This window comes from Lonchura striata, chromosome 7, assembly GCF_050655825.1.
Source record: "Lonchura striata isolate lonStrDom1 chromosome 7, ASM5065582v1, whole genome shotgun sequence".
In the NCBI taxonomy this organism is placed as follows: Eukaryota; Metazoa; Chordata; class Aves; order Passeriformes; family Estrildidae; genus Lonchura; species Lonchura striata.
Window position 1 is genome coordinate 38,625,086 of NC_140709.1, and position 27,344 is coordinate 38,652,429.

Here is a 27,344-nt window from a genome sequence, read left to right on the forward strand (position 1 = left end):
GACCACAATCCAACACCCAACCTCCTGCATTGTTTCAAAACCTTTTATCTTTGTATTGGATAAGAGGTGCTCAAATTTAAAAATATTCAGTTAACATTTGCTGTAGATTCTCCTACTAGTGCGGAGCAGGGAACCACAACAAAACAGAATTTTTAATTATGGGAATTGAGAATCAAAAAACTCAGATCAACACTGAACTTCAGCTTTTCTGTTAACACACAGCAAACACTTTCCTGCAGCAGTGTTGTTTGGGTGAACAACTGGAATACAAAAATCAAAATTAATTAAATGAATACACAAAAGGTAGTGAGGGTGACCTTCATTTGTCACAGAATTACATTATTTGGTAAAGTTAAGGGGAACTTAAAACATCCCACAACCAAATCCACACAACTGCAAACACTACTTAGCTGTGACTGCAACTACTACACAGAGATAATGCTGAATTTAGGCTCAGCTGAACAGGAACCAAAGATCTTCCCTGAAACTCTTCCCCAGGATCCTCCCTTACAAATTCCTCAGCCTCTCTGCAACAACTCAACTGCCAACAGCAAAAGTAAGACACCAAAGCAGAAGAACGTGGGGGAAAGTTACACAACTGTCAACCTTTTTTCCTTTTGGTTCACTTGTTTCATTCTTAGATGTATAACTTTTTATGAGAATAATCATTAAATGCAGGTCTCATGAATAATGAACAGGAGAGAGCAGAACCTCAGCCAGAAGGGAGGACACTCAGCTTTGACTCATCTGCACTTCCGCCAGACAGTTCCACAGACTTATTTTATTAAGAGACAGAAGATCCTTTCTCAGTCTCAATGCCAAGTTCCTCCTGAAGTCCTGTTACATGCAAAGAAAATCTAAAATGACAACTATGAGACTAATGACAAATACTCACCACCATATTGTAGGCATCAGGAACTTCAGTTTCAAACTGAAACTTTCCCCCTTGGTAATAGCCCTCATCTAGAAAAGGGAAAACAAGGCAAATAGTTAAAAAAGAGAAAAGCACCGAGACTAAAACAACAGCACAGGGTTATCATCAAACACTTCAGCTGACTGCACCACCAGCTGCCACCTAATCCAAGGAGTGCAAGAGCACCGTGTCCTCCTGCACTCCCAGCATTTCTACAGCAGAAATTTGAAGTCAGAAGAGCCAAAAGTCCCAGAAAAATCCACCATCCTGATCACAGGAACAGGGACACCCAGCTAGAGGAACCATGCACTGAACTTCTCATTGTAGGAAGCAAATCCAGGCACGTGGCAGGCAGCACCACATCAGTGACCCTTGGAATGAGCCGGAGAAATCCTGCCCTTGCTAGATGCTGCTCCAGGACTGAGCAGATCTTCCCAAACTTGTGCTGGTTAGTAGTATGAATGATGTGTGCCAAGGGCATGTTTCAGAGTGTACTTCAAAAAGAGCAAGCAGGCTTTTTCTTGCAATTATCTTACTGTGATGTATCTGCTAGGAACACATCTGCCTCTCTGCCAACCTCTGTACTGATATTAAAATGGCTAAATTTTCAAATATGACATATTAAAATACCTACTTGCATTTAAGCAGGGCTAATAGAATGGGATGACAGCTTGCAACTCTTATAATAGCTTGCTTGGAAGCTGAAATGCTTACCAGTGATCTGATATGCACCTGGCATTGCCATTACTGAGGTCTTTTGTGAAAAAAAAAAAAAAAAAAAAAAAAAAAAAAAAAAAAAAAAAACCACCAGGAAACTGGTACCCAGCCCACAGTGGGGTTTGAGACATCTGAGAGATGCTCTGGCTCAAAGCACCTTGAGCACCCCAGCCCCACTGAAGGCCAGGAGGGCGGTAAACCCTGCATCATTCAGTGTTATTGTTTCTTAAACCAACACTGCAAAGAAATATTCTGTGAAACAACCCATAGTTTACAGAAAGATTAAGAAGAAATTTTCTATTATCTAGCTTCTCCCAAACCACAAAAGAAACTAGCTTGTCAATTGTAAGTCATCAAAATCTTCCTTCAGATTGCTGTCTCCTGATCTGCTTTTCAAATCTATCCTCCATTCCCATTCCAATTCCATTCTGAAGTGTGCTGGATTTATTAAGCAAATTTAGGCATGCTATGCTTTACCAGAAAGTAAAGGGACATGCACTGATTTTTCTAGGAAAAAAAAAAAAGCAGGAGAAAAGCATTTTTCTCTTTTGTTTTTAAATATACAGAGGTAAAAATCAGTAAAGCAAGTCATTAGTGAAGAACAGGAAGTAAGAGGTGAGTTACCCTGATACCCTTTGGTGAAACTGTTCCCTGTCAAATGTGCAACACACTCAGAGCAAGACACTGTTCCAGAAAGGAGTCATTGGGAAAATGGTCTAATATCTCCCAGGAGCTCTAACACCACATTTATCCAACAGAACACAGCTGACTGCATTTTATCCACCATCTAGCACTATGATACATTTTAACCAAGTGTCAGGAATTATCACTTTTCCAAGTACAAAAGTTATTTTCCTTGGCTTAATTTCACTAGTTCCTTGATTTGCTGGACTTGGAGCAAAGCATGCAGCAGCTCTTCACATTCCACCCCTGCTAAAATTAAATAAATGCCTGCTGATGGATGTATCCACGTGTGTTTTATGTCAAAGAAAATCCCCAGATTTCATGAACACTCACTGCAATGGTTGTCCAACAGAAACACTCAAGAACTTTCAGATTAAGTCTTCCTCCAAGACAATTCAATATTCATCACTGCCTCACATTACAACTCATTTTATATTTTGGTTTTACCTTGTCACCAATCACTAATCAAAAACCACACTGGGTAATCTAAACCACACTGTCTCTGCTATCAAATAAGCAAGGACATGTTTACACAATTAGGAGGGCAAGACATCTTTCCTCCCCTCTTTTATACAATTCTGCCTCTGTGTTCCTAAAGCAACAATAAAGCTACTCATTACCAGTCACTCAAATATATATTAAAAATTCTGGAGAGCCTCGGTACCCAGCCAGAATTCTTGCACTGCATTAACAAGATAATTCACAATGAAGTCATCTTTCAGCATCTCAAGTAAATAGGTTCTCAGACTGGGAGAGAAATCCTCAATTTTTTAGGCTTGGAAAAGTGGTGGGAAAAAAAGTTGTGGCAGAGTTAACAGTGAGGAAAGAGCTATAAATAAACCCATCAAATCGAACAGCTTTAACACATAACTTAGGAAGTTGGCCACAGAGACACTTGCTAAAAAGGGAAGATGTCTGAGCCACAATTTTCCTCCTACTGTCTAAATTTATGTCTTCAAGCTGTATTAGCAGAGCAAGCATCCCTCCCACTTCAGTCTCAAGTTTCATTACCAACAACCTGACTAATCTTAGCTTGTGTTTGTAAGGTGTTTTAATGCCTGAAAGTGCTCTGGAAAACAACCAAATTACTTCCTCACTTTAGAAGAAAATGCAAGATAATTAGGACAGGCCACAAAGGATGCACTTTGCATAGCTGCTCCCTGAATCAGCCACGCTCACCAATATTTGTGGGCATTTCACCAGAAAACAGGGCCTTTATTAATCCCCCTAGAGTGGCACTCAAATATCCACACCAACCCCAGACTTGTCCAATAGCCTGGGAACTGCAGGGAAATTGCATTTACTCTTCTGGGTTTCTGCACATAAGCTACCTAAAGTCACCTCCTTTCTTTTTTCTCCAGGTCATTACCATGTTTGAATCCTCAGCTTCCAATTTTGTGCTCCAAATATCAGTGCAGCAAGCCTGGATTCTAAGCATCCATCTCCTTATTTTCCTTCAATTTTAATCCAATATGATATTGGTGCAAAAATAAGAACAGAGGCACACAAGGGTATTTTTCAAAGGCAGAAGTTTCAGATGACAAAAGGGAAGAGAAGCTTCAGACAGCAGAGAAAACCAGCAACATCTGCCTTGGGAACATGGAGTTTATCCACTGCAGCAGAAAAATCCAAGTGCTGCTAAATATCCACTGATGGTGCACTGCAGAAAACTGGAGCATACAGAGATTGGAATTTCTTCAATTATATGAAGCAGTCACCCTCATCAAGATTTTCTACAACATCATTTTAAATTAAAAACTTCCTGTCAGGATAATTTTGTGACATTACATATGGGCTGAGAAAGGTTTTTGTGAGAGGAGCTGAGCAAAGGACCTGAAAGGATTTCTCATTGGTGGTCAAGTTAATTTTCTTATTCAAATTAGTCTTTCTGTGAAAGCCTAAGGAAGCTTCTTTACTGTCCTTTCAAGAGCAGCCACGTTCAAAATGACTGCATAGAACGAAGTCAAGATTCATGCAACATTGTTCAGAAAATACAGAAAGAGTTGGCTCAAGCCTGCTTGAGACATAGAACTCCTATGACAACCATTCTGCTGCCTCAAGGAAAACTAAGATTTAGCATACACTAGAGAAAACTTCAGTACTGAATAGAGGCAGAAAACTACAAAGATTTTCTTGGTCTGTGCTGTGTTCTGCCTTTACAGTGCTAAACTATGGCTGATCACAAGATTCTACACCTGAATTATGCACAGCTGAAAATAGATGTTTACTTGGGTCAGGCTGCAACTGCAGAGACTTCAGCTGTGCAGCTATATTTAGAGTAACAAAATGTTAATTAAGATCATTGGCAAGATCATTGGCAGAAAACCCATGCTCTGCATTCAACAGCTGGTTTCTGCCTACAGCATCCTGCTGCACAGCAGAGAGCAGACAAAATACTTCCTGGGATTTAGACACCTTGGAGTTAGGACAGCTTTTTCACACATCGCTCATTTGCATAGTGATGCTCCTGTAAAGTCAACTCCTTTCCAAAATAAAATAAAGCAGCATCCTGTAAAGTGAAGGACATTTGGTGCAAGCAGAATTAACACCCACCAAGTAAACGTGAGCACAACTCCTACAGAGAATGACAGGGGTGAAGTTTTAGATTAGCTCTTGCATTTATTTTTAATTACACTGACAAGGCAGCCTCACTCATTTTTCCATCACAAAAGGGAGTCACATGAATGGACATGTTAACAGAGACCACCCAAAATTTCTGCTGGAGGAAGGGCCAGTTGGTTTGGGCTAACGAACAGCAACAGTGACACCTAGTGCTGCTCTGGATTACAGAAACATCCCAGGCACTCCATTAAGTGCACACCGCTGCTTCTCCAGGTCAACACCAGGGTGACTGACACACCTCACCCAAATTCTGCTGTCAGAAAGCATCTACAGAAAATGGGCACCTAGCAGAATGAGCAGGCAGAGGGACACTGATCCAGCACACCTAACTCAAATCACTCAGTGCACTGCACACAGCAATGTTCTCATTTGAGCAGCTGCAGTCTCAAACACAAGTGCATGTGAAGTTTATTTAAACTTCCATGCAAATTCATCAATAAAGCACACCATTCTGTTCTAAAATGCACAGAAGACACTAATTTCAGGTGGTTATTAAGAAACTTACATGGAAATGATAATTTATGGAAATGCTTTTATTGACCAGCCTGCCAGCAAGAGCTTCACAGGATACTCAAGTTGTGTTAATAATAAAAAATCTGATTTCACATATATTTGAGCAGTCAAAGACTCAGACATTCCTTCTTGTTGGGGAACTGCAGGCACACCTGGGTTTGAAGTTTTCCAGCTGTGTTACACTGGTAACCTCTCTCTACACCTCTGCAGAACCAAGCTATCAGTGCAGGGGAACACACAACCTAACAGGGATGTGATGCAAAAATAAACCAAGGTGGTTTGAAGTTGCTGAGAGGAAAAAAGTTCTCAAAGTAAATAAAAAAGATCTGAGTATTTCCTCACCCTACTCATTTTTTGAAGGCCTTTTTATTGGAATCTGGTTGTCAAAACTCAGCACAGTTTCTCCACCTCTGTAATGAAATAATCACTACTACAGCCAGACTTTCTTTGACTTGATGCTTTATTGGAATTCCTCTTGGAATTACATTTCCTAAACACCAACACACAGAAAAAAAAAGGAACATGTTGAAAAAAATTACCTGGGGTTACAGTTAGCTGAAAGTAATGGAGCTTGTTTGGGTCAGGAAAGTTCACTTTACATGTACCTGTGAAGCAGAATAATAATTTACATGAGAAATGAGTTCTCCACTGTTGTCTGGCATGAGGAGACAAGTCTATCATGGTTATTTTATCACCCATACTATGCAGTCTTTAGCTTCTTAACGCATCAAGCTGGCTGCTCCTTTTCTGTAGCCAAGGAGCTAAATGGTATCATCGTTATAAATCCTATTTGCCTGAAAAAACCTACCTAGAACTGTACACAAACCCTAGTAAAGCATTCACATTGTAGTAACTGAAAGTACACACTCTGGTATTTGTTACCCTCTAACAGAACCTACACTGAAAAAAGTTTACCTACAATTACTCTGTGTAAAATATCTTTAAAGAAGGCTTATATCTCAAGTAAGATTCCAGGTCCAAAATAGCCTTTTTTTTTTTTTTTTTTTTTTTTTTTTTTTTTGAGAATATGCATTTCTTAAAAAAAATTAGTTTTCAAGAGTATTTTCACTATCAAGTTACATCTGGAATTGAAAAAACTGCAGGTTGACTTCATGTTTCCTGAGAGCTGAGCTATTTGCTCTGCCCCTAAATCAGAATCGCCTGTTTTGAAAATGAGAGAATAAAGAAAAAACAGGAGTGAGACACTAATTGGACCCTTGTCCAAGGAACCTTTTGGGCATTTTATGAATGTTTTGCTGCCACTGCCCACCAATCAAAAACTGGAGGCAAATTATCAATTCTCCTTCCTTCCAAAGGACACTAATGAGTCCAGTTCTCCACAGCCCCACAAGAGGAAGCAACAGAGAAAATCTGTTCAAGGCAGTGTGGTGGAGATTTACACAGCTTTCCCTGAGTTAACAAATACCATCAGCATTCATACTTCAGTCAAAATGTTCACTTCAATGTTCCTTCCCCCTTTAAAATGCATACTATTAAATGTTATACTCACAAGGTAAATTAGCCTCAAGGTCTGCAACCTCTGTTGAAAAAAAAAAAGAAACAAAACCATTATTTATGCAAGTTTAAAGCCCTTCTTCAAGTCCAAATTGGCAGATCTAATTTAAACCACCCCGTAAATCCAATTTTACTTAAAAATATAATTAATCTGCAGTGGAAGTTTACCTTGAAATTTCTCTTTAAGCCATTCAATTCATTACTAAAAATGCTCATCTGCCCTACAGACATGGCAAATGCATCCTGCTTTGATAGGGAGTTCAGCTCTGCCAAGACTGGAGCACCAAGGCTGCTACCACACAGAGCACTGGCATTTCCAAAGCACAGGTTTTGCTACTGATATGCACTCCTATTCAATTAAAGTCTCCTTTCATTTATTTCCTGAGCTTAAAATTCATAAAAGAAAGGAAGTATCCTGATTCTATTCCACAGCCCCCAGGAAATGAAGTGTATTCCTAAGCCTGCCAAGTCACTTTCCCTGGAGAAACCCTGGTTTTGTGTATTTTATTGAAGTCTTACTTTCAATTTCTTATGAACAAGATGCACCAGCGTATCTCCCCCTTTATTTCTAAAGTCCTAATAAATAAAATGGAATATATTTTTGGCTTTTCCTGTGGTCTTATTTTCCATTTCTAACTTTGCTTGCAGGCCTCCACAGACACAGCCCATTTATTTGGGCTGACAACATGCTAGATTTTATTTCCCACTCTCAAAAAACACATATGTGAAGAAAACTGTCATTCACAATTCCTGGCACTGAACCCAAACCGATCTCATCACAACTCCCACTAACTCTCCAGACCTGCTCCTGCCATCCATGCTTACCAAACCTGCCATTTCTCTGCAGTGGGAATGTCTCCCACTTATTTGACTCCCATCTCCCTTGTGCTTGGCACACCCTGCATCTGCAGCCTACTATACCAAGAGAAGAAAACACCAAAACAGAAGCATTGTGCTTCCCACTTACCTAAAATATTCACAACTTCACTCTTTTAAAATCTCACACTTGCAGCCAGAGCTGATTTAACCAAAGCCATGCACTGAAAGACAACACTGGAGCCATACTTTTGCTAAAGCACTGTCTTTATATAGCACACACACAAAAATGTAATTTCAGCTGTAATCAAGGACTTTATTTCAATTTTCCCTTCCTGGTTGATAAAAAAAGATGTGACAACCAACCCCTGAAGTCTGGAGCTATGAAAACTTTTCCTAAGATCATTCCCTCACTCCTTTCTTTAAATTCACCAGCCTTTCACAGTGGGAGGCACATCAACCTTCACTACAGTGCAAAGTTTAGGACCTGGTTCAATTATTTTAAGGTGTGACTGCTTTTCTTTATTGCCTTCTGTCCTTGTGTGATGTTCACCTTAATGAATCCTTCATGCCCTTTCCTGATCCCAAAAAGGGAGGCATTTAAGGCATGCTCAGTCCCAGCAAGGGCTGAGCTGAGCAGTTCTGCCTCCTGCAAGGCTCAGTAGAGAGTTTAAAATCATCAGAGATCCTTTGAAGGGGGGAAATGCCCTGTAATGTGTTCACACTCCTGTGTTTCTCTCTGTCCTGGCACAAGAATGAGTGTTTTTTCTCATGAAAACATGAAAACAAAATGCTCGCACCCAGCAGAAGGGAGCAGTGTGCTCCTTCCCTGAAGGTATGCAAACAGGTGGGAATGCTGTGCTAATAAGCCCACACAAAAGTTCTGGAAACAAAGGCAAATGAACCAAAATTGAGGTTTCAAATGAACTCTACAACAAACCACTGAAACTAAGAATGAAACAACTTCATGAAAACAAAGCAGACAAATATCTGCTTCAATAATTTAAATGTTTAAAGCAATATCAAGTAAGGCAGCAGATGTTACTATTAATTGTGCCATGTGAACAAACACTAGTGATTCACCAATTAACAAGCACATTTAACAGGCCAAAGCTCAGTGTTTGAGTGTTTTCCAAATTCTGTGTCTCTCTGGACATTAGAACCATTTCTGTATGTTGCTATTCAGAAAGCAAACATTTTGACCAGAGCATTCAAACTCCATTGACATTCTGATGTTTTAACTCACACATTTTCTGCACAAATCAATACCTCTGGCATGAGCATTCTCTGCCAGAAAATGCCCCTTGTGCAGCCTGTCAACTCATTGAACAGATCTGTAAATGAGCAAAGCATGGAAGTGACAGAGCTCCAATGCACTGAACTACCAAGAGTCCTAAAGTTGCACTAAATTAAAGAACAAACTTTCTTCTAACCTATTTCCTAGTTACAATACCTTACATTTATCAACCTATTAACTTTTACCCCACAATACTACTATTACTTCTAACACTAATCACCTATATTTTTTCTCATGTAGTCCTACAATACATCTCTCACAATTCTAATTCTCTAAAATATAGTCTTTCTACAAGCCCATCTTTTAAAACTTGTTAAAACTTATTTCTAGCTCAGTCTCTCTCAATAATGTCATCTTTATTCCATAACCTCCCTAAGTCAACACACCTTATCTCAGTGTTTACATACAAATATACAAGACTGTACAAACTTGATAGAAAGTTTTAAAAAGTCTTTACAAATCCATTTCCCACACAAATTTAGAAGTTTTTCTGAGCTCCTCTTTCAAGAAATTATTGTCACTACAGCTAAACAGTGAAGAAAATTCAGTCTGAGTATTTTCCATGGTCATTTCATGGAGAATCTGCATCTGTGTCTCAATTCACACCATAAAGATGAGGAGACAACCAGAAAACTCAAGTGGCAGAAAACTCCAAATAGTCCATCCGGTGTTCCCAAAGCCTGGTGTGATCTGCTGCAGGAGCAGCCCAAGTGGACATGAGTTTGCACAGACCTGCTCTTTACCCAGAACACACCTGCTTGAACAGTTCCAAATGCTGCTTTAAACCATAAAAAGGCAAGGCTTAAACCCAACACAAACACTGCCAGAGTTGAATGCAAATGAATTGTGTCTCAGCTCTTCTCTCTTCTACACAGTTCCTGAGCTGCTTCTAAGCCTAACACAAGCAACCAGAGTTATTTATAAATGATTTCACAAACAATAACTCTCCCTACCCATGACAGTTCTCCAGACAGAAATAGGAACACTCCTGCTGTGTGTACAAGGTTTATGAATGTTCAACGCACACACCACAGCCCCGCTGCTCTGCTGCCTCACTTCCCCAAGCCAGAATTTAGCAGCCCATCGTTTACTAAGTCTCCCACAAAAATCAGACTCTATGCTTGATTTTGGAGCTGGAGTTTGGTTTTAAGTACACCAAATAAAAAACATTATTTCCTCAAGTGAGCAGTCTCATCCACAGCAGCATTACTTCTCTGGTTTTGTTCAAAAAAGCCCCCTCTCCTGTTTAGGTCCCTCTTCAATTTACTTCTTTAAGACTTCCAGAGATGAAGATTAAATACTTTGACATTAATAAAAATTCCATTTTCTAAGTATTAATTCTAATACTCTATTAATTCTGGAAATGCTGTTTGCCTCCTAATTCTTATCCATCTATCTTTATAGCATTCCCTACTTAGTTCCTCTGAACTGTACACACCAGTATAAGGAAAAAAAGTATTTTCTCCCCTCTCAACTTTCCTCACCTGTTTTTGTGAGGAGGGATATTACTATTTTTGAAGGCTTGAAGAAAGCAAATAAATGGTTTCTCTAATTTTTAGTTACAATGGATATTCACCTCGTTTTCATCATCAGTTTCCCCCTTCCACTCTATCAGGCTTAAACAGAGGCACACAAAATATTTTCTGGTTACATAAATCTGGTGGTAAAAGCTACAGATATTGAAGATAACCAAAGAATAAACCCTGTTAACTCATTTTCACGTATATCAAGTTATTTCAAGTTGCCGTAATCAAACTAAGCAGTAGTAGTAATATAAAAGTGAATGATGACGTTTCTGTGCACTACCAAAAATGCAGTGTAAGGGACAACCTTTGTGATCCATGAGCTGCTAATGCCATCCAGGATGCTCTCTATCTTCAATTCCATTTAGCACTCACCTTCATTGTGTAATAGTAATCTTAAGCACTACCTTGGTTTGTCCTCAGCCCTTTTTAAATTTCAGAAGGATTTGCCTTTCAAGTTCAGCACTACATGCTTGCTACAAGGAGCAGTCATGTGGCCCCTGCTCCCAGCTTAATGAAGTTCCCCTTAGAGATGAACAGAACATTAAAAATTGCCTCTGCAGCACAGAACAAAATGAAAGCTGCTGAAGCAATTGCACTGCTTGCTCTATTTTAATTTGGATCCTAAGTTTACAGAATTAGGGCCTTACTCTCCAACTGAGCCTAGACAGAAATGCAGTGAAAACAGATGTACAGATGAGTCACACAGACTTTTGAACAAAGCTGTGCTTTACTAGACCCTCTCTACAGCTGGAAGAGAATATCCAAATGACTCAGAATTACTTCCCTAGATATAAAACTTCAGTGATAGAGAGATTTCCATTCATAATACGTCCATAAAATAGCCCAAGTGTCCAGAGACATAACTGATATCTTAATCTGTGACAATGCTGGATACAAGCAGTCAAAGGAACAACTTAATCAAAAACTAACAAAGAGCAGCAGTGTTTTAAGAGCAGCTTTTCTCCAAAAGTGGAACAAATCCTGTTTAACATGCATCCATCAATAAAGTCAAGGTCAGTGCCTGACACCACTATTTCAAACACCAACTGAGATGTTTCTTCACACCCACAGTGCAAATGGATATAATACCTAAATTAGCACTTATTTTTCCTACTTTCAAGCAGCATGCATTTGGCCTATGCCAAGTCTTCAAATGTTTGTAAGCATCACCTACACTTGTCAGTGGCTGGGGCCATGGTCATCACCTCAATCGAAACAGAATTGATCTACTGACCAGGTAGAGGACACAACACAACTGAGGGCTGCAGGGCTATCAGTGTAACAACACATCCTTGAGAGATCCTGCACTGGACTCCCTATCAGCACAAACAAGGCTGTCTGCAATTTATCTCCAGAAAAACAACCGTCTGTATCTGGACAATACCCTTAGCAAAGCTGGCAGACATCCATCTGCACGATTTATTAGATGATCCCCCATTTACTGTGGAGCAGGGATAGAACACTCTGGGCCTTTTCTCATCTCCTCCTCCTCCCCTTCTGAAGGCCAGGATTTATCTTCTTTTATGCAAGAGAAATTATTTTCTTACTTGTTGCCAAGACACTGACCTGATGGAGCCCTTCCCCTGTTCTGCCACTGTCACCTGTTTCTAACTCCAGCCAAAACACACATCAGTGACAACTTCTACTTACAGCTACTCTTCCAGGCTCCCATGGGCTTTGGGATCCAGTACAACAGCCTAAATTCAAATTACAGTTCCACAAACAAGCAATGAAAGCACTGGTGCTGATCCAGCTGCAGCAGCATCCCTACTGTGTGCACACCTTTAGCAGGCAGCTCTGCACTCCTGTCCAAACTCATCCTGCAATCTTTACATGACCTAGAAACACCATCAGTATCAGGAGTTCACCTCCATTCAGGCTCACCACATCATATGTGCTGCTGCAGCTCATCTACCTGAAAGTATTGAAGCAAATTCTAGAAACTTTTGTACACAAATGGTCTACATTTAACTTAAGCAGCTTAAAACAGAACACCCCCAACAAGTCTTTCCCACTACTTTCTCCTCTCACTTTCAGCAGTTACACTGGAATGATCTGCTTGTCCTGTCAGCTCCCATTTCACCCAGAAATCACCCTCAGCACACTGACAGCTGCTCCCACAGCTCTTTTGGGAGAGTATCATGATTGTGCTGCTGCGTCCTCTCCCCCAGCCTCTGGCCTGCTCTGCAATTTCAGCAATTCCTATCAGGCCCTGGCCTTTGCACAAGAGCTGTGGTGAAGCATTCCTCAACTGTACCAGGAAGTCCTGCAGCCTGGACAAGGTGGGAGATGGGAATAGGAATAATCAGTCACTCCCTGATGGCTTTGGAACATTCCTTGGCTGAAGTGTAGCCTGAGTGAAATGGTACCGTTCTCACTTGAATTTCAGTAATCAGAAAAAAAAAAAAAATGCAGTAATCCCCAAAAAGGAATAAACAGGACTATTTCATTGATTCTGTGGGGGAATTTTTAATATGTCTTCCCATGTATACATACAAATCCATACATGTATGTGTTACCTTTGCACATTTGTGTGTGTATATATACATACATACATATATATATATATAGGTATATATATATATTTTGTGTGTGCATGATTTAAACACACTATAAAACAGCATATATCTTATTATCTTGAATCTATATTATGTTTATAGCTGATTAATAATTAATGCTTTTATGATTAAGTTCTGCTGCATCTTTTACACATAACTGTTGAGTCCAAGCCTGAGACTGGGTCCAACTGCACTGAGACTCCTCCCTGAGTTTAGAAAGGAAGGGATTTCACTCTGAACCTCCTGACTCAACCAAGAGTTTCCTTTACCTTTTACCCTTTCCTCTTTTCATTCCAGCCTCTGCATATATCACTCTAAATTGACTCTTATTTTCCTTTACATGTATTATCCATGCAGTAAGCAGTAGTGTAAACCCTGCCAACAACCTCTGTTGTGCTTTTGCAAATTTATATTAAGGCACATTTTCACCAATGCCTTTGATGGTGACTCTTTAAGTGACCCACACCACTCATTTCACAGCAGGGATGCAACTTCCATGCACAATCAGATCAGGATCCAGCACTCAATGCTTGTCAGAGCCATGTGAGCACTGACCTGCTTTCAACATTTGTCAGTCTGGGACTGTTCAATATTTAGCTTGAACTTACCGAGTTTAAATACTTAGCTTCACTTAGCTGGTTTGCTATCACAGCCACAGCAATTACAATGTGAATACTAACTTTCTGCAATTACATTCTCTTCCTCTCCTGCAGACTTGGGTATCGTTTTGAAAAACATGATTGCTCTAAGGGTAGAGTAAAATTTCTCTGGCACCTCACATGAAGGGTATTTATTTCACAATGCTATCTCCCCCTCAAGTCTATACCTGTAGGTTAGGGAAAATCTCAGATTATATATATTTAGTAATTTGGCTTTGTAGCTTAGCCTGGTTAAAGAGCTTATTTCTTCTGCCTGAATCATTCCCCCTCAGAACTGAAGTTAAATGAGGATTTCCAAACCCGAAGTGTAAGAGTGATCAAAATCATGATTTAAAGCACGTAAAACTTCCCTGTCCTTAAAACAATACAGGGAGAAAATTGTGGCTACAACATTCCCACAGTCCAGCTGAGGCACTTCCCAGTGCACTGAGGCAGCAGCATTTGCAGTGACACCTTGCTCCAGATATCTGCCAGAACTTACCCTAAGTTGGAAAAAGCCATATGCACTGCTAGTTAGGTAATATCAGTCAGGCAATTACAGCCGTGTCAGCCTCAAATCATTCTGAAACAAGGACAGGAAATGTGGATTTCCTCTGACTGGCATGAATCCCAACAGTGGCAGCTTACACACCAGCAGCAGAGTATTTGCTACAGATCATTTTCAGCAGAAACTTCAACCTAAACAACACATTCCTTTGCCACTAATATTCAACTATTACCAGAGGGAGTGAACCTGACTTCAAATCCATAGTAACTGCAAACATCTATGGATTTTTAAATATTATATTGTCTATGCTAAAAAAAAAAAAAAAAAAAAGAAGTGCAGGAAAGAGCTGTCCCTGATTTAACAATAAAATAGTTTAATTATTGTCTCTTTAACTACCCCATTTACCCACAACTGCCAAGCAGTAGTTTTGGGGCTTATTTCCCACCAGCTGGTAAAAATCTACAGCATCCTTCCTAAAACACACAACACTGCAATACAATCACTGGTTTATTATTCACAACTTCACATTTAACTTATAGTGACTCCAGGCCTAGAAAAATCTCCCTCTGCACCGCTTTTTAAAATATTTTTAAAGTGTGCTACCTATGACCTGTGCCATTAAAAGCACCAAAACACTGCTGTGACTTTCAGGACGTTTTTGCCTGTGACAGGCAGTTACGGTTTTGCTCAAAAACCACCTTCATATTAAGGGAAATAAAATTCTGTTGACATTCTCCTCTTCTACATTCAATGCCACTTATGTGGCAATGTTTTATCACGTTTTAATTGATGATGGACTAGTTTTCAACAGAATAAGGAGGACATTTGTTTTTAGTTTCATTATTCAATAAATGTAAGTGTTCTATTGTCATCACAAGGCATCCCCAGTCAGGTTATAATTGACATAGACTCCATGTATTTTAGAAGGCTAATAATAGTTTTCTTTATAAAGAAACCCATTGCTTTTTTATACCTTGGTTCACGACAGATAGACCTAATTGGTCCTTCAATTAAAACACCATCACCATTGGCTAATTAAGAAACCACCCTTTGGCAAACAAATCTCCCTAACATATTCAACATGTTCACAATACCAGGTGCAGCAAGTACAGCTAAGAACTTTTCTCACTCTCTTCTCTGATCTTCTCACAGCCTTTCCCAGAACAATGCCTGGGAAAGTTGCTGCTCTCTGTGACCAGAGACCTGCTGCCACATCCTACAAGACATCTGAAAAATACCTGTGGAAACTCACAAACACACCCAAAAGCAGTAAATCCCAACAAATTTCAAGATACTCTTTCACCTTTAACGAGTAACTTGTCCCGGACAGACACCCTGCGCGTGGAGTCAGACGCTGGGTTGGACGCACGGGGGCCTCTGACGCCATCATCCCGCTTCAGCTTGCTTGCCAGAGTTAGCATTACTGCTGCTTCCCACCTGGAACACAACAGAGGGCAGGACAGTCACCAGAAACCAGGGCGAGGAGGAAAACAGCTCAGGGTGGTTGTGATGGCTTAACTTTTGGCTTTTGTATTTTCCAGTCTGTGCTGATTTAGTGTGTAACTCTGAGTTGCATATTAAGTGCTAGCAAGTTCTCTTCACAGGGTAGGCAGACAGGACAATCCTCTTCCAGCTTGTCCAAGGACAACTGTTACAAGCTCCAGGCCCAAAAGGTATAAACAATTGTGAATTGAAGAGAGCAAAACAAGGAGGATGAACTTCACAACCTAAAGCTGTAATTGGACAATGAACTCCAATATGCAAATAGAGCAGAACTTATAAAAGTGAAGAGACCCTGTGATCAATTGTCCATTTTGTGTCCATTTTGGTTCCTCTTGGGTATAGCCCTAGCTGGGCTCTTGTGCTGCCCAAGGTGGATCCATTGAGGAAATCCTTTTAATAAATCCCTGCTTTATTTTTTAGCTCTGTCGAGCCTCTGTTCTAGGTCAGCCTCCACAAGGCACCAGCTGAATAAGGAGTGAAGGACCTTACCAAGGCAGAGGTGCTGCACAAGGCAACAGCGAGGTCGTGAAAGGTGGGGATGGCCCTCAGCACCTGAAGAATGAGCTTGTTTGGGCTGGGGATACTGAGGGAGGCACAGTGCATCAGGCCAAGAGGAAATTTAATTTTCTGGAGAGAGGTCAGGATTACATCAGTGTTTACAACCCCATTCACTGCCTGACACTGCTCCTCTGAAAGACCAGCTGTGAAAACACCCCCTACTCTCCTGCACACCTCCCAGGACAACATTCACAGCTGCCTTTTGGCTGGCCAAAAGAAAAAAATAAATTAAAAGGAGAAAGGGGAGGGATTCCTGGAACAACACTCTAACTAGGAAGTGAGCTTTGAGACAGCTCCCAGGGCACAGGAAAGGAATTGAGGCTGCAAACAGTGCAAACACCTACACAGCTGCACAACGCTAAAAAACCCAACACACGGAGACCAAGTAACTGAAATGAAGAGACACTTCTGCTGTGCCAGCCATCCACTCTAGAAAATAATCACACTGATAAATTAATTACAGTAAAAGGTGCTCAGAATGCCAAAGCCATGAAGCCAGAACATCCAATCTGTCATGGCTTCGTATGTTTTCAAGCTACTCCCAGCTGAAGGCAACTGCTCCTTCTTGAATATTTTGGCTAAAACCAACAAGGTACTGACAGAACCCAAACCCTTCAGGCTCCCCAACAGCTAAAATGGTAGGGAAACTGCTTATATTTTAAGTCATATAAATTAATTCAACCAAATAAACGGGAGAAAAATGCAAAAAGCCAGGGTATAGTCTTTACTTAGAGACTGAGAAGAGCTTAACAGAAAAGCGAGCAACAAAGCTTAAAAAAAGAAATAATGTATTTCACAACAGTCCCTAACAGCAGGAAACTCCAGTGAGATCTACATGAAGGTCAAGCTCCCTGACGCTGACAAGGGATGTGAAGCCGACCGCTTCAAGATGTATGTTTAAAAACAAAAGTACAGTTCAGGCTAAGTGTGAAATCCAGCTGGCTCAACCGAAACAAACTGTAAGTTTCACCCCGGAGGGAGAAAGAATAAGCAGAACAAAAAGCTTCATTTTTCCCCTGGAGAAGGAAGAAACAACAGCCGCTAAAAAAAAAAAAAAAAAAAAAAAAAAAAAAGGGGGGGGAGCAGGATGCTGAAAAGTAATGAATGCGGCCATAAATTAAGCAAAAGAAAAAAAAATACCTGTAAGCTGCAGACCAGCTGTCCCCTCAAAAATACTCTCATCTTTTAGGCGCTCATTTTAGATAAACTCAAAATCGATGGACATTAAATGCCTAAATACCTTCACAACTTATCTCAAACAACCAGGCAACCCAAGAGGAGCAGGCTGGAAAACAAATTATTCGCTTCGGCTGCATCCCAAATTCTAATGAAACACAGCGAGAAAGTACTCTCAAATCACAGGTAAAGCTTTACCGCGGAGGCACAGGAGGAAGGGAGAGGTGCTGTGCTTATTTCTGAGGAAGGCAGCGAGAGGCCGGGGAATTCTGCAGCTCCCCCGGGAGCCAGGGCAGCTCCTCCGCCGGGCACGGGGAGCCCGCCGGGAGCCGAGGCCTGGCGGGCCGGCAGATGTGGGGCCAGCGGGAGCGGCCAGGCCCGAGCCAGGGGCAGCCCGCACGTACCTGAGCGCGGCGTCAGGGCCCGGCAGCCGCGGCCAACACCATCCCCGGCGCCGGCCCGGGGCAGCGGCGGCGGCGGCGCCTTCCTCCTCTTCCTCCTCCTCCCACAGCGCAGATCTCGCGAGAGCCTGGGCGGGGCCGGGGGCGCCCCCGCCGCGATCTCGCGAGAGTTTGTGGCGGCGGCGGGGCGGCCGTTAGCCGCCGGGAGGGCGGCGCCATGTTGGGGCTGCCGCGGGGGGTCCCTCAGGCGGCGCCGCCATCTTGGGGCAGTGCCTGAGGGGAGCTGGTGTTGTGGAGTTATCTGTGCCCGGGCTGATTCTATCACCTGTTGTAAACACAAGCACAGGTTTATGGTTAGGGAAGACCTCTGAGATCACACCTTTGACGGATCCTCACCGTGTCACCCAGACCGCGGCACTGCACCTCGTTCCTCTTTAAGGAACAAGTGGTTCCTTAAACACCTCCAGGGATGGCGATCCCACCGCCTTCCTGGCCATTTCCAATAAATTGCATTCTTTTTCCTGTGCCCTCACACTGCTGTGGAAAGGGGACAACATAAATTACACCGTGTCAATGGGAAATAGGAACACACCGAGAGGGAAAAAAACCAGCAATTTTCAGGATGATTTCAGGAGCAAAGCTTAGCCAGGCTGCAGCGTTTGCCCTGGTGCCTGCTGAAATTAATCGACTATTTGTACATTCCAGCAGCAGATGAGTGGAAGAACTAGTGAATCAGATGGAACAGTCAATCAATGTGTCAGTAATGTCAATATGCAATAGTCAGTTGTAAGAAACACGACTCATTATTTAATTTTATAAAAGTTTATTAAGGGATAAAATCCAGCACTGGGGTGTTTGGCTATTTGCCAAATAAAAAATAAAAAAACAAAAACAAAAACAAATTAAATTTTAAACCATGGTCTCTATATACTGTTACATTACAGGGATTACATGCATATTCATAAGATTTTATACATATTCAAACATTCTTTTGAGTTCAGATGTTCTTTTGCTTGGTTTTAACCTTTGACTTGTCTTCATGCTATCTTGTAGATTAATCTAATATATTTTATTTCTTCTTGTGGTTCCATCCTGTTGTATTTTCACTCCCTGATAATAGGGGTTAATAAATTCTTCTCTTTTTTTCGGTGCTCTGCTTTCTGTTTCCATTATCTTGTCTTTAAGATAAGATAGTCCCTAATATGGGAAATCACTTAATTGTTTTACACCATTTTCTGATTTGGTTACATGAAGAAGCATTTTAACATTTCACAGTCTATTATGCTACAGTCTAAGATAATATATATTACACTGCTATTTATAAAAGCTATATGGTGCATACATAAATGGACAGATTATACTATATGTAAAGCAATAATTACAAATTGTACTATATCAGGAATTTTGTGATCAATAATAATTTGCAAAAGCTAATACATAAAGGCAAAGCCAATAACTATATTTGTTATCTATAACATCAGTCAAATAGAAATATCAATCATATAGAAGGACAAGTCCACCAGATAGAATATGTGTAAAAAATTACTGTAAGAGTGCATTTAGTAATGGAGAGTGAATAGTTGGGTATTGTAATTAGACTGCCCAAAAACTTCATAAATTTTCACAGTTCTGTTAAATCATCTGTAAAACAGGTGCATAAATTTAAGTTCTTCCATTTGGTAGCGTTCACTAAGTAAGGGAACCAAAACTTAGCCATGAAAGCAGCACCCAGGTGAGGTGTGGTAGGGCAGAGCTGGAGACCTGACACAAGGGAATTTTGGCAGCCAGCTACTGAAATACCCCCTGAATCCTGAACATTCACTGCAGCGATACCAGTGCCCCTTCCCCAAAAATAAACTGCAACCGAGCTCACTGAAATCCGCTTACACCAGCACAGAACTGCTGCTTAGAGCCCTTTCTTCCCTCCTTAGGCTTTTCCTTCCAGATCCAGGTGTCCTTTGGATAAGACAGCACGGCGGCTTTGGACAGAAATGTCCTAGAAACATCCTCCTCCCACAGCTGCTGGCTGTACGGAGGTCCCAGAGAGAGATTTCTCGCAAGCTTCAGAAGCGAGGGGTGAAATCGGGAGCAGGGCCAGGAGGTGGCTCCCAAAGGAGCTGTTGGTGGCATCTGCTCCCGAGCTCACGGAGCAAAGCCTTCCTGCAGCCCGGCGTTTCGGGGGAAGGAGCAGCCGATCCCGGGGGCCATGGGGCATTCCAGACACGCCTTCGGGGCTCTCCCCGCCCTTGGGAGGTGTTGGCCCAAGGGCGTTTCCCTCTGGTTGGATTTTCATTGCCCCGGGCGCTGCTCCTGGCATTGCACGGCAGCACACGGGCAGCGCCTGGGGCGCGGCCGAGCGACAGAAGCTATTAAAGCTCTCCAAGAAACCCAACATCCAGGCTTTTTTCCTCTCCCCGCCCCCAGATTAAACGCGAAGAGGTTCCTTTTGGGCAATATCCTTGTGCGGGCGACACCTGTGCTGCGGTATTGCAGAAAAGCATGCTAAAAGCACGTAGTGGCAGCTTATCTGCTTATGGCAGATCAGTTAACTAATTCAGTTTCCGTATTAAATAGCACAAAAGAAAATAATTTATACAGGCAAGTATGCAGAATGTACTCTTTAATAAATAGCAGGTAAAAAAATAGATTTCCTTAAAAACACTTTCAGAACAAGAAAAACAAAGGTACCTTATAAATACACAATATTCGCATTTTTTTCGGGAAGGGCATTACTTCGCCTTATCCCAAGCCAATAATTTAAAAGACCGTAAAAAAAACAAAAAAAAAAAAAAAGAAAAAAGAAAAAAAATATTTCCTCAGCTCGCGTAAGTGAGAAGGAGGGTTAAATAGGTGATTAAATATAGGTTAAATAGGCAGTAACAGCGCAGCGCAATGGTTTTTCCCGGTTCTCGGGGCGTCCCCGGGGGCGGTGCCGCGGGCCGGGGACTGCGGGCAGTTCAGCACTTCAGAGCTTCGGCACTTCAGCAGTTCACTCCAGCTCGGCAGCACTTGTCCTGGAGGGCAGCGCAGCGCAGGTTGTCCAGCACCTGCAGGACGTGCAGGATGGTGGTGGCCCTGAGGCACGCCGTGCTCTCGGGGCTCTCCTGCGGGGGGAGACGGGCTGGGTCAGCTCTGCAGCGGGGCTCGGGCGCTGACACCCCAAAAGCCTGCAGAATCCCCACTTACTGCTCGCATGGCCGCCTGCAGCTTGTGCAGCCAGTGCCTCAGCCTGCCCGAGGGCTGGTGCGAAGGATCCACCTGCAAGGAGAGCGGCGGGGTGAGGGGGGCACCGCGGGGAGGCGCGGGCAGGGCGCGGGGAGGCGCGGGGAGGCGCGGGGAGGCGCGGGCAGGGCGCGGGAGGCACTCACGCAGCCCCGCACGTCCTCCTGGGCGTGTCTGAAGAAGTCCAGGGGCCGCCGGCGCGCCTCGGCAAAGCTGGGGGCAGCGGGGAGCTCCAGCATGGCAGTGGTGAGGTTCAGCTCGGCCGCCACCAGCACCACTCGGTCGGACATCTGTGGGTGGGAGTGTCCTGGTTAGGGACCCGAAGCAGCAGGGCTGGAGGGTGGGGGGCTCGGAGACCTGCCCGGGGGTGCGGGTGGGTGGAACCGGCGGACAGGAGAGGTGTGCCCCCTTTTTACAGCATCACCTCACTCTTACCGGCAGGTCTACTGCGTTCCATTTCCGGTGGAAGAGCCTGGTGTTGCATTTGTGGTTCTTCACCTGCAGGCATAAACCAAGAGACAAACTGAAAAACTCTCATCGTGACTTCTGGCTATATTGAACAACCCCGGCCAGCCTTGAGGGCTCTGAAACCAGGATGAAATGTGGCCCAGCATCCTTCATGTCCCCAAATACCCTTGGAAAACATCTTCCTCATCCCCAAACTGCTGCAGAAAACATGCACCTTGTCACTCAGCTCTTGAATTCAGCATCCCCTCTGCCTTGCCCCCTCCCAGCCCACAACCCCCTGTTGCCAGCAGTACTCACAAATGGTCTCATCTTGTCCGCAGCCTGCTGCTCCTCCTGTACAATGTTCTGGTACTTGGACAGCCTGCAGTCCTTACTCAGGGTGTGATGGGGAAAGGCAGCCCTCAGGCTGACCCCCAGCACCAGCACGAGCAGTGGGGTGAGGCTGGGGTGCAACATTTCGGCAAGGAAAGGTTGACAGTCGGCGATAGGGTACGATGGGGTGAGGAGGCTGTGGTGCAAGATGCCAGAGAGGATGAACTGGAGAACTCCGAGCAGGATTCACTAAATTTCAGATGCAGAGGTGCCTGACAGGTGCTACAGGTGGCTTGTTCAGATGTGGAGATGCTGGGCTGGTGGCTGTCCCAGAGATCTGCTTTGCCTTGCTTGCTGTAGCTGCCTTGCTGCTCCATCTCCAGCTTTTTATTCCTGCCTAGTGCTTTCATCTTCATAGGAAAACCCAGGCTGGTAGAGCTGGAAACAAGAAAATGAAAGTGGTGTAGGGAATCTCCCCTCCCCTCCGTTACCTGCCCTGCTGCCTCCGGCCCTGCTGCCTGCTCCGCCTCAGCCCAAGATGCCAAGGGATGCTGGGGCTGGGGGTGGCAAGTGGTGGGGTCACCAGCACGACCCAGCCCCACCCTGTTCTGAAAGCTGTGGGGGACACCTGAGGATAACAGGTTCACAGCCGACAGGAGGGTTCTGGTGCCTCCTGAGCAGCAGCAGGAGTTCTGGCCTCAGTTTCCTTGTGGGAAAGGACATGGTGGGTTGGGGCCATAAGCAGCAGCCAGGAGTGGGCACTACACAGTCCAGGCTGCAGGCATAAGCTTTTATGGCTGTGTCATCCTGAGGGACCAGGTTCACCACCAAAGCCAGGAAAAAGGTGAAAGCAGAAGCACTTCCACCTGAAGTTTTCCAGGTGCAACACAGTTGTGGAGGGAGATGAAGATGAGCAGGGCTGACACCCTACAAACCACTGGAGCTGGCTGGGGTTTCCTCCCTGTTCAGCCTGGAGACACAAACAGGGTGTATTGCCATCCCTCTGCTGACAGCTGGAACAGTACCTCTCAGCAAACTGTCCCTTCATCAAGGGAACCTCCTGTGGGTGGTCACTGTTGTGCTTTTAGTCTCACACGTTCACCAAGCATTAAATATAAAAAAATAGGGAAGTGCCTGGATTTGAGAAGCATGGACAGTAAGAAAGTAAAAGGCATAAATGGACTTTGCAACGCCTTGCATGGTGACCATGGAACACTCCGGGAGGACCCAATTTTAATGTTCATATTTGTAACTGAAGTGCTGATTTTGATGAGTCCAAGAAAAGAAGAAAAGTTCTTGTGGAAGCATGTGGAAAGGTACACCTGTGGGTGAGCAGAGTGGCAGGGATGTGGTCATGGAGGTGGGCTAGGACCTCTCAACATCATCCAGTCCAATCCTTGCTCTGGCAGGATCAGCTGGCATGGGCTGCCCAGGACAGTGACCAAAGATGGAGCAGACACTTCACCGTCTCTGTTTTTGTGTTTAGATGGACTTTTCCTGGTTCAGCTTGTGCTGTGCTGTCACACCACCATGAGCCCCTGAGCCTCCTCTCTCAGCCTTTCCTCATAGCAGAGATGTTCCTATCCATCATCTTCATGACCTTGATTGGACTCCTCCAGTCCATGCCATGTATCTCTCCCACGGAGGAGCCCAAAACTGGACCCAGCACTTCAGGAGTGGCCTCACCAGTGCTGAGGAAAGGGGAGGAATCACCTTCCTCAGCCTTTTGGAAACACTCCTCCCAGTGCAGCCCTGGATACCATTCACCTTCTTTCCCACCAGGACACTTTCCTGGCTCATGTTCAATTAATGAAGAGGTCAAGCAGGACCAGCTGTTGACTCACAGGGTCCATCCAACCCTTCTTGAGCCCTTTTCCTGCTCCAGCAGCATCCCAGAGGGCTCAGATCTTTCCTGGAAAACCTTAGTAGAGATGAAGAATGGGAGGGGGCAGTGGATTGGACAGTGGTTCATTCAATTTTGTCCAAACTCTATGCAGACACAACTTAGAGAAGAACCAGGACAGCAAAACGTGGTGCTAAAGCAAAGCCCCAGAGCATGTTTGGCACAGGTTTTCCAGTCATGGATGTGGCCACTGGACCAGGCTCCCATGACAGCCTCCCTCACAGCAGCCTGAGCCTGGTGTGGGCTGGGGTCCCTTGTCTGCCTTTTTGGTGAACAGGACAATTGCTCTGTCTTTCCTTTTTCTCCCATTAAAGAAACCACAGGAGATTAATTTTTATTCAACACAACAAAGTTCATGATCGATCAATATAACTGTGAAATACAAGTCCAAACCAGCATAAATAAGACCACTTCTGTCATCCAAACAGGCACAACTCAGCTGGAATAGAGGGCACTTTAGCAGAAAATCCCAGTGAGAGAGGAGTGATCCACCACCAACCACAGTCCCACACCACCGATCCCTGCCGAGACACTTTCGGGTCACCCATCGGGTCACAGAGCAGCATCACATCTTCGTGGGACAGCTTTGGCTCCTGTTTCCCATGGCTGTGGCTTTTCTCTCCCAGGTGTCATTTCTGTTTGGAGAAGTAAAGTGAAACCTCATCTCTTCACACATGCAAAAGGAAATTCAGAGGCACCAAAGAAAAGCTAAAGCTGTGGGGTGAAGCCGGGCCATGAGCGCAGCCCCTGGCACCCATGGTGGCTGGGATGGAGGGATGAGGATCTCTCCTTGGCACCCTGCTCAGATGTTTGTGCCAGCCATAGCTGAGCCCCCAGAAACCTGGCTGAGCAGCAGTGAGGACTTTTTCTTCATGGGATGGGACGTTGCCATCCTGGGCTTCAGTGCATGTCTTGCCCAAAAATGTCATGCTCCACCATAGCTCAGCTAGCAAAGGATGGCTGCATTGACCACAGCTCCTCCAAACCGTGCCAGTCCCAGCTCCCTGGCAGTGGAGAGTTCCTCAAAGCCAGCATGGGCTGGGGACATCACACTGTGCCAACAGAGTCTACGGGGCACTGGGGACCCACCACAATCAATATTCCAGCCCCGGTGATGCCTTGTGAAGGCTGACCTGGAGCAGAGACTAAATGGAGCTAAAGAATAAAGCAGGGATTTACTAAAAGGATCTCCTCAATGGATCCACCTTGGGCAGCACAAGAGCCCTGCCAGGGCTGCACCCAAGATGAACCAAAATGGTCACAAAATGGACAACTGGTCATGGGGTCTCTCACTTTTGTAAGTTCTGTTCTATTTGCATATTGGAGTTAATTGTCCAATTACAGCTTTAGGTTATGAAGTCCCATCCTGTTTTTCTCTCTTCATTCTGCCTTTGTTTATGCTCTTGGGCCTGAGATTTGGATCATTTGTCCTTGGTCTCCAGCTAGAAAAGGAATTGTTTTGTCTCCCTACTCTGCAGAGAGCTCACCATCCCCTAATCTGAAGCTCAGAAGTACACACTAAAGCAGCACAGAATCTGAAAAATAGCAAAGCTAAAACCTGAAGTATCACCAGCTGCCGATGGTGCTGTACCAGGAGAGCAGCACAGGTGGTGATGATGGAGCTCCTTCCTTGGGTTCAAGGAACCTTGCTTGGAGCAAGAAATCCCAGGTGTGGGATTTCCAGGTGCGAGAACAAAAGTGAAACCTGACTGTGGACAGGGTTGGCGTCAGCACCGGGTGAGGCAATCGCTCCATGGTGACTCACGGGTTCCTGCATGGCACGAGCCTGGGAAAGCTGCTCCCCACAGGCCATGGCACTGGTGTGGGTAAAGATGAGCCCAGATGGCTCCTGACCCCAGTGGGCCAGACTGGGAGGAAGTGACTCCTGCTAAACTGACTAGTCTAGGTAGAGAAGATAGAACAGAAAGCATGCCCCAAAAAAGCCAGGTTTAAAAATAAACAGCTGGGTGACGTGTGGGAGCCCTGCCCACGGCCCGATGGTGCCAGGACAGGGGCATCAGGTGGGCTCTGCTCGTCAGCCACCACTGGACCCGTCCCTGCCAGCCCAGGGTGTCAGTGTCACCAAGGTGCCCCCAGCCCCACTGCATCCCCCAGAACCCTTCAGCACCTCCCAGCACGTGTGAGCTGCAGCAGCCCCTGCAGTGGCTGGTGCCACTCTGCTGCACCACCGTGCATGCTGGCGATGCAATCCCTGCTTTACCTCAAGGCTGGGCACCTGCCACAGGGAGGGAAGGGCTTTTAAATTAAATCACAGCCATAATTAGCGAGCAGACTTAAACTTGTTGCAAATGTAAAGTGAGGAAAAAACCCACTTTTCCCCCAGAGCCTTTTTGCCAGCCCTATAGGGACACTGGATGTCACCTCCTGCGAACCCCTCCCTGCCCTGGAATGTCTGCAGGGATGCACCTCACAGGGACAAGCCCTGCCAGCAGGGCTGCCCCAGCCCAGGCAGCCAGACAGGCCCTCGGTATGGCAGCAGTTGTGCCACCCAGTGCCAGCCTGGGCAGGAGAGACCCCTCGTGCTCACCCAGCCTGAGAGCTGCTGCCCCAAACCCAAGCTGCACCTGGAGCAGCCCCTCAGCCAGTGAGATCAGGGCCTGATCCAGTGTCACTGCTCCAGCACCTGGCCATGGACACAGGGACCAGCCTCCCATACATGATGGGCTTCCCATTCCATAGCTGTCCTCCCAAGACCCCATCACCCTCCTGGGGGACCAACTGGGGCAAAGCATTTGCCCCTCACCCTGGGCAAGCTGAGGGCAGCTCAGCCAGGACCCTGAGAGCCCTGGATCTCAGCAGAAGTATTTCCAGCTCCTCTCAACCCCCTCTGGGGCCAGGAGCAGAGGAGGCACTTCACCTTTCTTAACAATGCACCGATGTAGAAGAGAGTAAGGGCACAGCCCTTCCCATGGTGTCAGGGAAGCTTTCTTGCCAAGGACAGGAATTACAGGAAAGAGAAAGATCCCTGCAGAGGGTGGGTCTGGACTTGAAATATCCAGAAGGCAAACAGAAGGTGACCTGTGCCAGGGTATATCCAGCTTTGAGACCTCATGTCTCCCCTTGCCCCTCCCAAAAATTGCAGCCTCTAATCTTCCTTAAGATTGCAGTGTGGGTGGGTGATAGGGGGCACAAACCTGCTCCCCTTCAGCAGTGATCCCATCAAGGCTCCTGAGCTGTTCTGAGGGGCCTCACTAGGGCCAAGGCACTCCTGGGGCAGGTAAGGTGCTGATACCTGCACCAGGGATGGGAGCACACTGTGCGTGAGAACAGCCCCTTTCCAGGGCAGCCCTCAAAGACAGTGCACTCGCTTAGCTGGGGCAGGAAAAGGGGTCAATGGCCCTTCCTACCCAAAACCCACCCTCCCCATGGAGCAGAGGGGCACTGAGGGCATCAGGACACTCAATGGAGCACAGTTATTCCCACACCAGTGAGTACTCCACAGCCTCTTTGTAAAACAGGAACCACAGGAAACA

The 27,344-nt window shown here is 44.7% G+C and overlaps 1 protein-coding gene across 3 annotated transcripts in view; it reads right to left on the minus strand.

Annotated features, from left to right (window-relative positions):
* UBE2F (ubiquitin conjugating enzyme E2 F (putative)) overlaps positions 1 to 18,056 on the minus strand; it is a 54,014-nt gene extending 35,958 nt beyond the window's left edge. For all 3 annotated transcript variants that reach the window (XM_085585607.1, XM_021536107.4, XM_085585606.1), the window contains exons 1-5: positions 17,949 to 18,056; positions 15,611 to 15,744; positions 6,960 to 6,989; positions 5,989 to 6,054; positions 896 to 963 (exon numbers count right to left, since the gene is read on the minus strand). In XM_085585607.1, the coding sequence (XP_085441733.1) occupies positions 896 to 963; positions 5,989 to 6,054; positions 6,960 to 6,989; positions 15,611 to 15,728 (282 nt within the window). In that variant the 5' untranslated portion in view covers positions 15,729 to 15,744; positions 17,949 to 18,056. The remainder of the gene's footprint in view (positions 1 to 895; positions 964 to 5,988; positions 6,055 to 6,959; positions 6,990 to 15,610; positions 15,745 to 17,948) is intronic.
* Positions 18,057 to 27,344: the final 9,288 nt, after the last annotated feature.